This window comes from Notechis scutatus, chromosome 2 (assembly GCF_049901735.1).
Source record: "Notechis scutatus isolate UNSWTSFEM ecotype Mainland chromosome 2, rNotScu1.2, whole genome shotgun sequence".
Classification (NCBI taxonomy): domain Eukaryota; kingdom Metazoa; phylum Chordata; class Lepidosauria; order Squamata; family Elapidae; genus Notechis; species Notechis scutatus.
In genome coordinates, this window is record NC_142010.1 from 120,766,856 (window position 1) to 120,779,791 (window position 12,936).

General features: G+C 41.2%; 1 protein-coding gene across 3 annotated transcripts in view; it reads left to right on the top strand.

Annotated features, from left to right (window-relative positions):
• Nucleotides 1–12,936, top strand: part of SDK2 (sidekick cell adhesion molecule 2) — a 419,219-nt gene that overhangs the window by 348,998 nt on the left and 57,285 nt on the right. For all 3 annotated transcript variants that reach the window (XM_087956031.1, XM_087956030.1, XM_087956032.1), the window contains exons 9-18: nucleotides 69–263; nucleotides 2,111–2,227; nucleotides 3,778–3,945; nucleotides 6,341–6,443; nucleotides 7,587–7,763; nucleotides 8,913–9,049; nucleotides 9,717–9,864; nucleotides 10,700–10,840; nucleotides 11,002–11,183; nucleotides 11,517–11,632. In XM_087956031.1, the coding sequence (XP_087812157.1) occupies nucleotides 69–263; nucleotides 2,111–2,227; nucleotides 3,778–3,945; nucleotides 6,341–6,443; nucleotides 7,587–7,763; nucleotides 8,913–9,049; nucleotides 9,717–9,864; nucleotides 10,700–10,840; nucleotides 11,002–11,183; nucleotides 11,517–11,632 (1,484 nt within the window). The remainder of the gene's footprint in view (nucleotides 1–68; nucleotides 264–2,110; nucleotides 2,228–3,777; nucleotides 3,946–6,340; nucleotides 6,444–7,586; nucleotides 7,764–8,912; nucleotides 9,050–9,716; nucleotides 9,865–10,699; nucleotides 10,841–11,001; nucleotides 11,184–11,516; nucleotides 11,633–12,936) is intronic.

Consider the following 12,936-nt stretch of genomic DNA (forward strand, 5'->3'; position numbering starts at 1 on the left):
CGTGTCGGCCTTAATTTTAAAATAATTCATCTTTAAAATTCCTCTTTTCTCCCTCACCGATATTGCAGGTGTGCCTCCACCCAGCATGTTCTGGTACAAGGATGCAGTACTACTTGGAATGGAGAAGCTTGCCCGCTTCAAGCTGCTTGCTAACGGGAGCCTGCAGATCAGTGGCCTAATGCCAGACGATACAGGCATGTTCCAGTGTTTTGCCCGCAATGCTGCTGGCGAGGTGCAGTCTTCCACATACCTGGCCGTCACTAGTAAGTGTCAGCAAGTTCATTTCTCCTAACTTGCTTTGCTGGTTGTCACCTATTCTCTGCAGTAGCTACCACTCGTGGTGGTGTGGCCCGTCAGCTGCCGGGCAGAGCTAGCAGCAGAGTCAGACGAGAAAGAGGAAATGGAAGTAGAGGGGGAGCCTGAGCCAACTTCAGAGCCTTTGGCCTCCCCCAGGTGGAGAGGCAGCTGTCTTCAGGGCCTGAGCTGAGTGAGGGGGAGGAACAGATGGGGCCCATCCCAGATGTGCATATGCGTAGAGAGGAAAAGAGAGGAGAGCAAAGGAACAGAATAAGCCGGCTCTTAGGGAGAAGCAGGCGCAAATGATAGCCAGACCCTCCCTGACAGGGAAATAAATAGTAGGCGTTTGGGAGTGGTCAGTTGTTTCAGACAAACGTTTGTTTCTAGTATACAACAAGCAATTACGTTTGATTTTTTGTTTATCCATGTGAATAAAAGACTGTTGCTGCCCTGTTATAAAAAGGGGGCTAAGACTAAACATCTCTTGCGAAGGCTGGTTCAGAACAAGTGGTGCTTGGTGGGAAAATATGAGTGATTAATAGTCAGGCACATGTGCGCACATTTGGCTCAATAGTGTTGATGTATTCATAGAATAACAAAGTTGGAAATGGCTATTGATTATTATTTTATCTGTATTAAATAAGTTGTAAAATGTGGTTAGAAAGAGGATATGTTTTAAACATAATAGTGGCAAAATTAAAAATTAGAAAGGGACAAATAATGGAAGATTATAACTCAATATGAATTGGGTTATATTTATTATTATTGTTGTTGTTGTTATTATTATCATCATCATCACATAAATCTGTTAAATACTACAAATATGATTAATAATATTCTACCTGTAGGAAAAGAAGGATATTTAGCATATGGAGATCGACATAAAAATAAGATACTGAAATGGTGAATAATCAAAGAATATATGTGTATTAATATGAAAATTTATAAGATTGTCAACTGTATTGAATATGAACAAAATTGTCATATTTGTTTTAAAATGTAAGACACCCTGGTACCACACTGTTCACACAATGATATGTTTGTAAATAAGAAAAAAATAAAAATTATACCCAAAAAAAAAAAGTTGGAAAGGACCTTGGAGGACTTCTAGTCCTGCTCAAACAGAAGACCCAGGAGATTAAAGCCAAGAAAGGAAACAAAATATAGGAAGTGAATGCTGTTTTGTAGAGCAGGATTCATCTTCAAGGAAGAGCAAGATGTCTTTGGAGAGCAGAATGGAAATTTTATAAATAGCAGGTTCTCCCTCTGTTTCACTGAGAGATGATTTCCACAACGCAAAGCATAGCATGATATCCATTATTAAACCTGAGCCAAAATGGACCCGTGACCTTACACGGTCTTTTGAATTACTTCATTTCTGTTCAAGTATGGTGGGCTTTGGAGTGGGGTGTCAGGGAAATAAAATTCAGTGTTGTGTTGCATTAAGAGTTTGAGGGGCTGCCACAGAGAGGAAGGGGTCAAGCTATTTTCCAAAGCACCAGACAAGGAATAATGGATGGAAACTGAACAAGGAGAGATTTAACCTGGAAATAAGGAGAAACTTTTTGACAGTGAGGACAATCAACGAATAGAACAACTTGCCCTCGGAAGTTGTGGGAGCGTCATCACTTGAGGCTTTCAAGAAAAGATTGGACTGCCATTTGTCAGAAATGGTGTAGGGTCTCCCGCTTGGGCAGGAGGTTGGACTAGGTGACCTACAAGGTCCCTTCCAACTCTGATTATCTGTTATCTGAGTTCTTGTAGTTCAAAACTCTTCCTATAAGTATTCTTCTCATCTCTCCCTCATTTATAGGCATTGCGCCCAACATAACCAGAGGGCCCTTGGACAGCACGGTGATTGATGGAATGGCTGTGGTTCTCAGCTGCGAGACGTCTGGAGCTCCCAGACCAGCTATCACCTGGCAGAAAGGTAATGGTGAATTGGGAAACTATTCATGCTTTGGAAACACAGGAATCAGGCACACAAGAAACTAAGATGGCAGAGCTACGTATTTTGCAAGAGGGGTTGAAGCATCAGGTTTTGAAACTTGATTTCTTTTCGCACGATAGAAAGTCTCCTTTTTTTCTCACTCCCTCTGAACTCCTTTGCGTGGCCTCAAATGTGTGAACAAATTTTGGGAATTTATTTTATATTTGTTCATTAGATTTTTTTTGATGCTGCCTTTATTACTTTATAAGTACGTCGAGGTGGCAAACATATCCAATATACCTTCTTCCTCCTATTTTCCCCACAATAATAATCCTGTGAGATGAACTGGACTGAGAGAAAGTGACTGGACCCAGCCAGCTTTCATGCCTAAGGCAGGATTAGAAATCACAATCTCCTGGTTTCTAGGCCAGTACATTCATGTAAACCAAAGAGGATCTATTTCTGTGAAAGATGTGAATGATACAACTGAACACCAGTAAAATTGTGATGGGAAAGTCCACTCGTTGAACTGGGCTGGAATGACCCATGGATTTGGTTTTTCTTAACAACTTCATAGCCTCACTGAACCTAAAACAACTCTACGTTTTTTAAAGTTACTGAGTTCCCTTTAGTATGACCCTTACAGGGTACCTTTGATCAGGTACCCTAGGGTATTATATCTCCTGTATCTACAACCAAATATTTAATCCTACCTGGAGCATATTGCTTTAGATCAGAGAGTGTATTTCAGAAATATTAGCCCTACAATAAGATGCCTCTGGGATAAGAAGATAAAGAATTAGAATTGAGAGCAAGGGAGATTACATTTCAAATCATAGGAAGAACTAGGACTAAGCCATTAACAAATTATGACCCCCTACTCCCCTACTCCCCCTACTCCCATTTAAAGCCTGCTGATGGGGTGGGATTAACTGGGGAAGAAAGATTTAGTCTGAGGGTATTAGAGGTATAGAAATGAATAAATGATCAATGAGTAGCTTGAAAGAACAAAAAAAAAGCAGGCAATCCAGATATTTATGATAGTTCCAACCCACTTGACCAAATGTGTAATGGGTATGGGAATTATAGTCCAAAATACCTGAAGAGCATTGTTCTCCTTTCCTGCAAAAGATGAGAAGACTTCCTACCCACCTAAAATCCAGCCCTGTGCTTCCAGGCAACTCAAACTTTTACTTTTATATCTCCCTCAGTTGCACAGGAAAAGTTTATGCTCCTTTGCTTTATTCTGCAAATTTACATTCCAAGCGGTGTCACCAGCCGAGCCCGTATTTTATGATATGTTCTAAAGCCAACATTTCCTCTTTGAGGCCCTTCGAATTCATAAATCATAGGTAGGTTGAAGCTCATCCACACAGAGGAAGAAGAAACAGTTGACAAATCTGCCAATCATTTCCTCTGTGCCTGGCTGGGCTGCTAGGTTTACAGATCTCTAGCGCTGAGATCAGAATTGGTGATTTGACAAAATCCATGGGCAGCCTCGACGAGAGTCACCACTCACCACGCAATGAAGTCTCCCTTTTCTCCTGCAGGTGAAAGGATCCTGGCCAGTGGCTCAGTACAGCTTCCTCGATTTACATTGCTAGAGTCAGGAAGCCTCCTCATCAGCCCTTCACGGATCTCAGACGCTGGCAGCTACATTTGCCTGGCTACTAACTCGCGTGGAGTTGATGAAGCTTCTGCAGAGCTTATTGTCTGGGGTAAAAGTCTCCCCATTGCCCTCTTATTAGCTTCCTTCTTCTTTCTCTTGGGAACCCCATGCCTGTAATTTGTTTTGTTTTTAATCTCCCAGAATCCTTACATTTATACTTTCCCAGATTTTATGTCAAGCCGCCTAATAATGCCAGACTTATTTCCCAATTAATGCTATAGGAAACTAAGGAAAATTGAAAGTGGTAATCCTCCCATTTAGGTCGAGTGCGTTTTAGTGCACTTTAAAGTTAAAAATCCCCTCCATAGGACAGCGAAAATGGAGGAAAGCGACCAAAAGCCCTACTTTCCTTAATAATGTTGAATAACAATAATAATCACTGCTTTGCTCACCACAGTTTTCAGCAGCTGGGAATGGGGGAGAGTCAATATCCTGATCTAGCAGAGTTTCCCACATTTGCCTTTACTTGTTCAGTAAGCAATTGGTCCAGGAGTAATCCCTGATGCAGAGATGTCATGTGCGGTTTGCCTCTCTGGCCAGTTTCTTAATGGCATATTGATGCATTCCTATAAAATGCAGCATGTCGTAAAGAATCAAATGATAAGTTTGATCCCACAATGTCACGTTATGGGAACAATCGGCGCAATTTCCCTGTTAATCTTTAATGCAACAAAGCATAGATATGCTACCATCTTAGTAGACCATGTGGGTTATGAGTGTCTAATTGTTTTTGAGAGCATATCCATCACCTTTCAAAACCAGTTTTAACTCTGTCTAATAAAGCAATTGCCATTAGCTCTGCCTCATTCCTGGTTGAGGTGGATTGGTTCCCCCTGCTGGGCATAAATGGAACAGTAAGCTCTGAGAATCTATTTTGTTTATCTGTTTGATGGTTCTCACCCTACCTATATGAAATATGAATGTAGTCTTGCTCATAAGGTGAATTACCCTATAAAGCCCATCCTGTATTAACCTTCCCCACATTCCCTGTTGTAGATCAAAATAATCTCACACCTGGAAGGCATTTTGAGCTTCAGTTTCCCTCAGCCTCAGTCAGGATAATTGGCAAGGAACTGTGAGAGCTATAGTGCAAAATATCTGGGACACTTGCTTATTCCTTCCATCAGTGTATACTATAAGCAAGTACAAAGCTCACATTCAATGAAAAAGCCTCCTTTGTAATAACACTTCAGTGATGGGGTTTGTAGCCTGGCTAGATTAAATAGCACAACTGATCAAGTCAGCTGCTTCATCAGGCAGTTGATCTCCCCTCTCTGTGTAGATAGCTCGCTGTTACCAAGCAGTCAGAGCAGAGGTGGTATTCAGCAGGTTCTGACCAGTTCTGGAGAACCGATAGCGGAAATTTTGAGTAGTTCGGAGAACCGGCAAATCCCACCTCTGACTGGAGATTTTACAGTATTCCTTCCCCTGCCACGCCCACCAAGCCACGCCCACAGAACCGGTAGTAAAAAAAATTTGAATCCCACCACTGAGTCAGATAGGAAGTGGCCATTTTCACTGTCCTTCCAGTTGCCATTAAGAAGGCTGGGAGGCTGCCATTTCCTAACATGTTTCCACTCCAGTGGAGTGGAAACACCCAGTTGTTTAACACCCCAGTTGTTAAAAATCAACTATGATCTGAACAGAGTCAACTCCTTCCCACATCCCTTTCTGTTCTTTACATGGCTACCATTTGCCCAAAGACTTGGTAACAAAAAGGAAAATAACTCCAGGACAGAATGCCAAGAGAAGCCCTTTTCTTCCAAGGCTGCTCTAAACCTATCTTTTTAGTAGCTGGACAGAAAGAGATAACTCCCCCATCTGTAATCTAAATATTTGTAGTTGAAAGGAGATAGTTAACTCCCTCCCTCCACTTTAGGTATTGGTACAACAGAGAGAAAACTCTGTCATTTGGTCCAGGTTTTTTTTATTATTTTAATTTAATTTTCACATTTCTGTACTGTCCATGTCCCTCAGGTGTATTGTGTGAACCTTGTCTGTAGGAAGGAAGATGGAGGATGGATGGATGGATGTTGCTTGGTTGGAAGCAAGGATCCAATGTAACTGTATTTTCCCTTGTTCTTTCAATGTAGAGCTTGGGTTGCACTAGATAATATATATCAAACAGTTTGGGGAGGGGAGTAGCTACAGCTGAAAATTGAATTGATGCCCCTTCATTTTAGGCATTCAAAAACAATTGGGGCGGGTGCATTGCTTTTGTTTGCTTGCTTGCTTAATCGTTGGTATTATGATGTAACAGATCTGGTTTTGGGGAGGGGGGGGCCTCCTGCTTCTTATCTTACAAAAAAGATGCCTTTATTACCAGACCTTAAAATTCCAGGTTTTCAGTCCTGAGTTGATATAAGAACTATGTCTGTTCACCTATCCCATTTCGATCTGTGTTCAAACTATATTAATGTGTCTTCTGTCTCTTTATCTGGCAGCCCGGACTCGTATCACCAACCCACCTCAGGATCAAAGTGTCATCAAAGGCACCAAGGCCTCAATGACTTGTGGAGTAACACATGACCCCAATGTGTTAGTTCGGTAGGTGATCATTTCTCATGTATGTTAAGATGAAGGAAAAACAAGGAAAGAAATGAGAGCCAAGTTTTAAAAACTATCCATTTTTAGAATATTAGTTGAGGATTCTAAAAAAAAACAAAAACCTCGAATGTCCTTGTACTTTAAATTTCAAAACTTCTTTTTAAGAAAAAGAAATATTCAGCTTAGAAGCAATGCTAGAATTCTGTATATACTGTCGGTGACTTCCTGAGGAGCATATAGGGGTTTGCTTATATTTCTCTTGCTGGGAAGGAATAGTTTACTGACCTCAGCTTATCTGGCCATTGCACCTTTCTTCATACAAATTAGCCCCTTTGAAAGGAGACACTCTCTAGCCATCTCTGCAATCTGGGAACAACCAGGACTCCATTTATCTACAATGCTTTTCTAAGATTGATGTAGGAGTCTTACAATATGACAAAGCAAGGAATCTTCTAGCCACATCTTTATGCACTTTAAGAACATTTACTGAGGAACATAATGCAAAATACCTACATGCAAATCCATAGGCCTATATTGCCACCTGGTGCTTAGCTTAGTTTTGAAGCTGAGACAAATTGTTGTGTTGCACTAGTGAGTGAAAGAAGAACATCATGGTATGCCATCATATTAAGCCGTATTGTCAAAATATGGTTTTGTTTTAGCTTAGCATGGTGTGAACGCAGTTCATATGGTTATAGCTTAGAGCAAAGTATGAACTCAACTAGTTGTCATTTATTCTCCAAATTAGGGTTAAACAAATATGTAAACCTATTTGTGAACAATATGCTACATTGTAAAAATGCATACTAAGAGATAACTAACATCCATAAATATCCATAGGATGGGGTGGGGGGTTGTGTAACATATTAGTATTAGTGTACATGCTAGTACTTGATGAGCAGTCCACCACGTGCAGAAGAAGCTGGAGTATTCTAGAAAATAGTTTAGACAAGAACTAGGATTAAAGAATTGGATCGTTGCAATCAGATTTGAGACATGATCTGTTTCTAGTTCTTTGCAACGTGGCTTAGGATATCAGGAATCAATCAAAGATTCCAATAGCAATCTGGATAGACTAGGAATAGTTGGCAGGGGCAGAACCTTTATCACCTTTATCACCATGCTTGGTTTCTTTTTCCTTAGGTACATGTGGGAGAAGGATGGCACGATTGTGAACACAGAGAACATGCCACGCATGCGTCTGGATACCACTGGCACTTTGCACATTGCCCAGACCTGGTCAGGGGACATTGGCACCTATACATGTCATGTGATATCTGCTGGAGGCAATGACTCACACAGTGCCCACCTGCGAGTTCGGTAAGACTACCCTTCTTCAGTACAGGTATAGAATCTGAAATTCCAGGACTGGGTGTGTTCCCCAAAACTCTTCAGTTATAGCCACCCGAGACCATCCAAAGTAACCTAAGTGTAGCATGATTGAGGGAGAGGACTATGATACACAACATTGAGAGGGGTCATATTAAATGTGTTTTTAACTAATTGTAAAACATAAACGAAATCATACTTTTTGGAACGTGGGCTAGGCATGCTACTCGGAAGCCAAGTACAGCTATCAGATAATGAAAGTGGTGCACTCCTGTCCTAGAAGTGAGGAGCCGACATATTCTGATACACCGATGAACCAGAAACTAGCTGAAGTGTGAGTGAGGCTGCTAGAAGAGATGATCCAAAGTATTCCAGTGCCATACATTCATATTTTACTTTATATCTTGCAAAAATACCATATGAGTCAAATAGCATGCTTTCTGGCCTTTTAAAATCACCATAATAATGTACTTCCTTATGAGTCATTCTGCAACTCCTAGTTAGACTCAAATTTCTCTCACCATGAACTGATATGTAGTCAGAATGTTAGTTCAGCAGCATAAGAGTAATTATAATGTGGTACTGTTGCTGTCGACATTTGCACATGTACTGATACGAAACTCTGCCACGTGTGTGTTCCTTACTGAATCATCATATTATTATCATATTATCAGTAATCATATTATTCATTGTCTAATCACACTCTTTATTATTCAAATGCATGTCTGCAGCGTTACAGCACATTGCATTGAAGCAACTTTCACACTGCAAACCTGAATATCAATAGCATTTGATTCATTGAATAAGCATAAGCCATTCCTCTCTGAAAATCTTGATAGTTGCTCTGCAGAAATTATACAGCACTGTTGGCTGGAAAAATCAAGGGTCTCTAAATATCTCCAGGGCACTTTGTGTATTTCTCCACAAACCTCTTACCCACTGAATTAACACTGTGATTAATTAAGCAGGGCATTTGTTCCATTATAAACCCCAGCAATGATAGGCAGTCTAAACTTTCAATGCACGGTGGCTTGGAAGTCTTTTTCTACATAGTTTTTCCTTCCTAATGAATGGCCCTCTACTTTCATAGCTCTCTCTTACGTGAGCTTCTAAAATGGGTTCTTCTATTATCTTCATCAGGCAGCTCCCACATGCACCTGAAAACCCCATTGCCAGGCTAAGTGCTGTAGAGAAACGTGCCATCAACTTGACATGGACCAAGCCCTTTGATGGAAACAGCCCATTGCTACGTTACATCCTTGAGGTTTCCGAAAACAGTAAGGCATTGCACCATCTTTCTACCATACAGTTGCCAGATACAACTTGCCCATGTTCATATAGTCATGATCCCTTCTCAAAAGTCATGGGGAAAATCCTGGGTGGGACTGTAACGAAATGGATGTTTTGGGAGTCTTAATTTTCTGGAGGACGTCTTGTAGGCAGTAAAATTTGTTGCAATTTGTGGCTTCTTCTTTTAAGTTTTCTCAAGAGTTCATCATAGTTTAAAAATACTGCTTATGCCCATTGCCACTGCTAAGCTTACCCAAAGGTGCAGGGTTACCTTGTGTTGAACAGAGGGATTTCTTTTATCCCTGGAAAAACCCTGAGATGGTTTTCCTTCCCTGATCAAACATGCACAGCTTCTTCCCATAGCAATGATCTTTAGGATGCAGCCAGGAGAAGAACCAGATCCTGGCTTTTAAAGAATGGGATACTGTGTAAGATTGAAGGAGGCTTGGAATTTTCTCTGCAAGTACTGGATAATTCTGGACAAAATTTGGTCCGTGGGACCACTACATAAAAGAATCTGCTGAGGGATTAGATAACAACTTTTTTTTTCTTTTAAAGATGGACAGCATTCACTGTGTTGTCATAATTCTTCATAAATAATTTTCCATAGGATTATGCCTTACTTCTCTTCTCTTTCTCTCTTTCTCTTTCCAGATGCTCCCTGGACAGTTCTTATGGCCAGTGTGGATCCTGAAGTAAATTCAGTGCTGGTGAGAGGATTAGTTCCTGCCCGCTCATACCAGTTCCGCCTTTGTGCTGTTAATGATGTGGGCAAAGGCCAGTTCAGCAAGGACACTGAGAGGTGAGGTGCCCATATCTAACATGGGCAGCTTCAGATATAATCACATGCAAAAGTAGAAGGGCTGATAGGATTTTAAGCATGGAAATGTTTTGGTGTATCTCTACTAGGTTCCTTTTTGTAGGAGAAGAAACCAAATATGTGTGAGTGAGCATTGTACTGGCTCACATTCATGTATAGCAATACCTGTGATTGCACCAGGGAACCAGTCTTTAATTAATGTTTAAAGGTGATGCAGAAAGGGGAGCGTGATCATGGCAAGACAGCAAGACTTGGATTATTATCAACAGTATGTCCCAGTGTTGTATGATGTACATGCAGAGCCAGATAACTGCTCTCTTTATACTGGTATTAAGATGGGGTTAAAGCAGCTGTCCCCAACCTTTGAGGTTTGGCGGCGTGGCTGGAGAGAGAGGGGAACTGGGCCATGTGAGCGGCATGCTGGTGCACACATGTGCACACAGCCCTTGCACGAGCAGTGGGTCAATGCACATGCAGTCCCTTGCACGAGCAGCAGGCTGGTGCATGAATGCCCACTGGCTCACTGCTTTTGGAAGTTGAGCTCACACGGCCCAAGTCCGAATAGGCCACAGACCAGTGGTGGGCCGTAGCCTGGGGGTTGGGGACCCCTGGGTTAAAGAATGTTTATGTGAGCAAATGGCTGCGCCATTTTAACGCAGCTCACGCATACACAGGGTGGTATTTAGGGCATGCCATGATATGGCTGAGATTGATTTGGCTTCATAAGGACTAAATTTTAAGAGTTAAGGTGTGGGTGTTAAGTTAAACTCTGAACCAGCTTTGAAACCTGCCTCCTACATTTTGTCTCCTTCCATAGGTTGTTGCTTCCTGAGGAGCCCCCCACAGCACCTCCACAAAATGTCATTGCCAGCGGCCGCACAAACCAGTCTATCATGATCCAGTGGCAGCCACCACCTGAAAACCACCAGAATGGCATTCTCAAGGGATACATCATTAGGTAGCGGCTAGGTCATCAGAGCAAATAAATCTTCGGAAGCCTTTTTAATCTTTTACCGATGGCTGCAAAATTGGAAAAGCAGTGGCTGCCCACTGGGCTTAACTGTTCCTACAGATGATCTTATTGATTCAGACCTCATCCTGTTGTTGTTCTTTTTCCAGATTTTGCCTGGCTGGTCTGCCAGTTGGCTACCAGTTCAGGAACATTAGTAATGCTGACGTCAACAATCTGCTGCTTGAGGACCTAATCATTTGGACTAATTATGAAATTGAAGTGGCTGCTTACAACAGTGCCGGCTTGGGTGTCTACAGTACCAGAGTCACAGAATGGACTCTCCAGGGTGGTAAGTTATGATACAAAGTCATCCAGGGAAAGAGGAAACCCTACTTTTGTTGGTGAGAGGATTAGTTCCTGCCCATTCATACCAGTTCTGTTTTCTTCCATTGTAGCCATGAAACATTGAAAAGCAGTTGTGGTAGGTTTAAAAAAGCAGGAACGTACCATGCTAAAGATTCAGAACACCATAGGCAGTAGACAACTCCCTTTAAATCTCAGTCAAGTTTTGTTCTTACAGCCTTGATTCCAAGTGTACAGCTGATGAACTTAAAATGGAAGATTGGGGGTGCACCTTACAGATGTTGCTGAGATGCTTCCTTCCGATTTCTCTTTTCCACAGTTCCCACGGTGTCTCCGGGTAATGTCCAGGCTGAGGCCACCAATTCTACTACCATTCGTTTCACCTGGAACCCTCCTAGCCCCCAGTTTGTCAACGGCATCAACCAGGGCTACAAGGTAAGAGGCACATCAAGAAGGGGGAGAAAGTTGTTTGCTTCTATGGGATTTAGAGCTAGAGCCAACAGCTGTGACAAGTCTTACTTCCTCTCCAGATGCCCACCCAGGTGCTGAGACTCTGGGTAGAAATTCTGGGAATTGCAACCCCAACACATCTAGAACACGAATTTGGGGAAGACTAGTTGTAACCCCAAAATTCTCCTGGCTCCTTATGGGATTGGACAGATTGGACAATGAACATTTGTACGAACATAAATGAAGACATGAACTATAGTTTTGAGATGATTAACTGGATAGTTATTTTTGTTCCAGGAAGTGAAATAGAAGTGAAATAGGATTAAGATAAGATAGTCCGGACATCTGCATCAGAGTTCCCATCCTGCCTCTTTCCTCCAAATGCTAACAGAATCTATAGTCATCATTCTTTCATTACCTGAAAGCTATATAACCTATTGTCTTCTATCAGGAAGGGCCAAACACTCCTGCTGTTTTCTGCTTGTACTTCTTGATGGGAGTCTATTTAATAGAGTTTCATAGCTTTCAGGTTTCTTTTCATTAACTATTTTAGCAGCACTAATCATGGCACAGTGTTGTTCCTGGGTCAATTAATGATCTTTGTCTTATCTGTAAATTTCATTTAATGGGATCTTCCTATCCTACTAGTCACAGTGTAATTTACAAATGGTAGAGAATCTGACCCTCCTTCTCCTTGAACAGTAATATGTAAACCATGACAATAAACAAGTCCAAGTTTCCCCCACCCTCCAAGCAACCACTAAAAAGTCAGTAAGACTAGCAAAATATGTCTTTGCTTCTGTTTTTTTTTTTTTCCTATCATCCCAGAGCTAGCTATAAAAGACCAATTTAATTATGATTCCTCCTTAGCAGCATTAAATGGGGATCTCTTATAAGAATTATGCATCTCCATGGCTGTTACTTACTGAATGTACTCTATTGTAGGAAACTAGTGCACCCATGTGCTCCAATATGAAATGGCAACTTGGATTTCAAAATGAAAGTTTTTTTTTCACTGCTTTTCTTAGGGAAGCTTCTTGTTTAAGATAATAGATAGAATAGCCAGTAGAGAGAATACAATTAATGATACTTAAACTCTCACTTGCATACGAATCTGAAGAATCCTCTTAGTTTACAGTTATTTGATCATCAGCTCTTTTAAAATAAGACCTATCTTAGTTTTCCTTTAATTAAAATTTGTTTTCATGGCTCCAAGCTTATCTGTTAAAATATATTTACAAAAAGATAATACTTGTATGGAAGACTTGACTTGTGTGCTTAATTCTGAA